Genomic DNA, 3,923 nt, shown 5'->3' with positions numbered 1-3,923 from the left:
ACTCAGAAATCCACCTGCCTCTGCCTCCCAAGTGCTGGGATTAAAGGCGTGCGCCAACACTGCCCGGCAATTCAGGTCACCTTTAGCAGCGGATCTCACTAATGCACCTCGGTTTTTTGAGACAGGGACTCTCACTGGGACCCAGAGCCTAGTGATTAGGTTAGACTGGCTGCCTACTGAACCCCAAATATCCTCAGGTCTCCACCTCCCCAGAACTGGGATTACCAGCACATGCAACCACACCTGGCTAGGAATCGAACTCAGGTCCCCATGCTTGAGCAGAAGTACTTTCACTGGTTCGGCTAGCTCTCAGCTCCCTGTTTATGTGTTGGGGTTGCTTTAAAAAAAAAAAAGATTTTGCTTTTTTTTTATTTGATGTACACATATGAGGGCGTTGTCTGCATGCATTTGATGTGCCATGTGCATCCTGATGCCCACAGAAGCTAGAAGATCCCCTGGAGCTAGAGTTACAGATGAGCTGTGAGCTGGGCGCAGATCCAGGATCCTCTGCAAGAGCTCTCAACTGCGGAGCCATCTCTTGAGCTCCTGTTTTTGGCTTTTGGAGACAGACTCTCATTCTGTAACCGGAGCTGGCCTCGAACTCATGGTGATCTTTTCACCTCAGCTCTTAAGTGCTGGAATTACAAGCCACTGTGCCCAGGCTCCCAATGTTCATCTGTTTCCATCGTGTCCCAGACGAACTCTTCAGACAGAGTCTGCTTGTCCTGGGCTCCCGGTCTGCAGGGATCGCCGTTGGGTGACCTTACCTGCCTCTCTTTTTCTTGCCCACCAGCCCTTCTATCTGTTTGGACCCAAGGCCAGCCAGTTCCTAACTATGCTTCTATCCCCTCAGCCATGACATGTCCTGCCAATACTGTGTATCAGCGCTGCATGACACCCTGCCCAGCATCCTGTGCCAAATTTGTGACCCCCAAGGTCTGTGAAGGCCCCTGCGTAGAAGGCTGTGCCAGCCTCCCAGGCTACATTTACAGTGACACGAAGAGCCTCCCAGTGACGCACTGTGGCTGCACCACCGATGGCGTCTATTACAAGGTCCGGGTGGCGTAGTGGCCTGGGAGCCCAGGTACAGAGAAGGGGATCTCTGGTGAATCTAGACCGGCTCCTGTCTTCACCCCCTCTCTTCCAGCTGGGTGACAGCTTTATAACTAACGACTGCTCCCAGCACTGTACCTGTGCAAGCCAGGGGATCCTGCTGTGTGAGCCCTATGGCTGCAGAGCTGGGGAGTCCTGCGTGGTGGCCAACTTTACTCGAGGCTGCTTCCAGGGTGAGCCTGGGTCCTTTTGCTCTCTAAACCAGGGATACCCTCCCTCTCTCCCTATCCTCTGCTGGGTGGGATTCCGGCTTGGCCTTGGGAAGTCTGCACCTTCACCCTCTCTTATCAAGTATTTATTACCTGCTATGCAGCACTTGACCCAGAATCAGTTTTAATCCTTACCTAGTGGAAAGTATGGCACTCCACTTTATGAGCAGTGAAATAGGGTTCTTCTGTCCAAGCACGGCAGTGGGCATGCCTTTAATCCTAGCACTAAGGAGACGGGGTAGGTGGGTCTCTGTGAGTGTGGTCTGGTCTGCATAGAAGGTTCCAGGCCAGACAGGGGTGCATAGTGAGACCCCATCTGTCTCTCTTTCTCAAAAGGGAGAGGATTCCAAGGCTTGAAAGAGCTTGTAAAGTGCTTCCTGCACAAACACAGGGGACCTGAGTTGGGTTTTCTCAAAACATGTTTAAAAAGCTAAGCATGGCTGAGGGATGTCTCAAGGGTCTGAGGGATGTCTCGGTGCTTAAGTGAGTGCATTTGCTACTCTTGCAGAGGACCCAGGTTCAGTTCCCACGGCCCACATGGTACTTACCAACTGTCTGTAACTCCAGTTCTGGCCTCTGGGGGCACCAGATACACACGTGGTACACACGCATACAGTAGGCACTCACACATACACATAAAATGGATCTCTGGGTTTTACCAGGCTTTCAGCCTAGACAAATCAGTGAGCTCCGCTTTAGGAGAGACCCTGTCTCTAAAAAGGACAAAGCAGATGGCAACTGAGGAATGACCTTCACATACACACGCGCGCGCGCACAAACACACACACACACATACACACACACACACACACACACACACACACACACGCACGCACGCACGCACGCACGCACACACGCAGAAGGAAACTGGGGGTTCCAGGATGTTAAGCAAACTCTCTAGACCCAGGGTAGCAGGCATAGATTGCCAAGTGAACCACAGCCGGGCTCCAGTGACTGCTGCCCACAGCCGGGCTCCCGTGTCTGCTGCCTTCTCCCCCGGGGCATGCCCACAGCCAGGCATGGTCTCCTGCACTGAGTATCTTTTTGGGACCCACTCACACCTTTCTGCCCTTGCAGACAGCCCGTGTCTGAAGAACCCCTGTCACAATGATGGCCAGTGTGAGGAGCAAGGGGCCACTTTCGTCTGCCACTGTGATTTTGGTTATGGAGGAGAATTCTGCACAGAGCCTCAAGATATCACATCCAGGAAAAAGCTAGGTAACAGCCACATCCCCATACCATAATATCTATTATATATCATAGGTATGTGATAGACATGACATTGATAGGTAAAATATACAACAGTATTAATCTATCACAAGATATTAGATAAACAAGATATCACAGACAATATACATTATATATGATATATAAAATATATAATTACATATCATATTCATATAGTTTATGGTTATATATAAATATTTTGGGTGCATTATACTAATATATGTTAAAAGTATAAAATAAATTGTGTTACTATGCTATATGTTTTAGATAACATGAGTCATATACTATTAGTTATATAATATATTCCATATAATATATTTTACATAATTGAGGGATTTATTTATTTATTTATTGTGAAGGTCAGAGAACAGCCCGACGAAATCACCTCTTTCCTTCCACTATGTGAAACCTCAGTATAGCTCAGGTCTCTAACCTATGCATCTGTCCCATTAGGTCATGAATTTTACACTATATAATATATGTGTAACATTTAGGGACAGTGACACAGGCCTTATAATACTAGTGTGTTGGAGCTGAAGACAAGAAGATTGGGAGTTCAAGGTCATCCTCAGCTATATAGTGAGTCTGAGGCTAGCTGGGTTATATGAAACTTTGTCTCAGCTAAAACCACCTAAAATATGTATTACATAATAATGTATTACATAGGAAATGTAATAGAGATCATGTTGCTGTGTGAGTCCCCCGAATCATCAGGACAGCAATCCTCAATGGTCTCTCACCCATTGCCTAAAGGGACAATCTGGAATCTTCTCTCTGAACCCTAGCACTCCTTTTGTGGTGGTGGTGGTGGTGGTAGGGGTGTGTGTGTGTGTGTGTGAAAGTAAGGAGAGAGGGAGGGAGGAGAGAGGGAGGAGTCAGTGAGACAGGAGGGTTAATAACCCTGAGCCCAAGGCCAGTCCAATGGCTACATAGTGAGTTCCAGGACAGCTTAGGTGTAAGGAAGGCTCTGCTCACAAGATCAAGACAGCATGTAGGGAGAGCTCCAGATGACACGTGGCATGGACAGCCCCTGTCAAGTCCCGTGGAAGCTGTGACTGGAAATAGTAAGGACTACTGAGTGAGAGCGTTCAAACCTTCAAGACCCTGAGCCTCCTGGAGGAAGGACTAGACACCAAGAGATTTAGGACAGTGAAGTTCCAAACGGTAGTGCTACTTCCAGTATCCCCCGGTCTCCCACCCTCTCACCTGTCCCTGGTGTGCATGGGGGTTGTGGGGGTGTGAGCATGCATGCACAGGCACCGTAAGCATGTAGAGGCCAGAGGACAACCTTGGATGTGGATGCTGAGATGTCTTATTTAAGAACTGGGATCTTAGCTGGGTGGTGGTGGTGGCGGCGGCGGCGGCGGCGGCGGC

The 3,923-nt window shown here is 48.9% G+C and overlaps 1 protein-coding gene across 9 annotated transcripts in view; it reads left to right on the top strand.

The window, feature by feature from the left end:
- Positions 1–3,923, top strand: part of Zan (zonadhesin) — a 100,246-nt gene that overhangs the window by 95,184 nt on the left and 1,139 nt on the right. For all 9 annotated transcript variants that reach the window (XR_004109638.1, XM_031338346.1, XM_031338351.1 and 6 more), the window contains 3 exons: positions 854–1,053; positions 1,148–1,286; positions 2,400–2,540. Coding sequence is in view for 8 of the 9 variants with exons in the window: in XM_031338346.1 (XP_031194206.1) it covers positions 854–1,053; positions 1,148–1,286; positions 2,400–2,540 (480 nt within the window). In the remaining variant the exon portion in view is untranslated. The remainder of the gene's footprint in view (positions 1–853; positions 1,054–1,147; positions 1,287–2,399; positions 2,541–3,923) is intronic.

The sequence above is a fragment of the Mastomys coucha genome, unplaced genomic scaffold (assembly GCF_008632895.1).
Source record: "Mastomys coucha isolate ucsf_1 unplaced genomic scaffold, UCSF_Mcou_1 pScaffold22, whole genome shotgun sequence".
NCBI lineage: Eukaryota > Metazoa > Chordata > Mammalia > Rodentia > Muridae > Mastomys > Mastomys coucha.
This window is presented reverse-complemented; position numbering and strand designations above follow the sequence as displayed.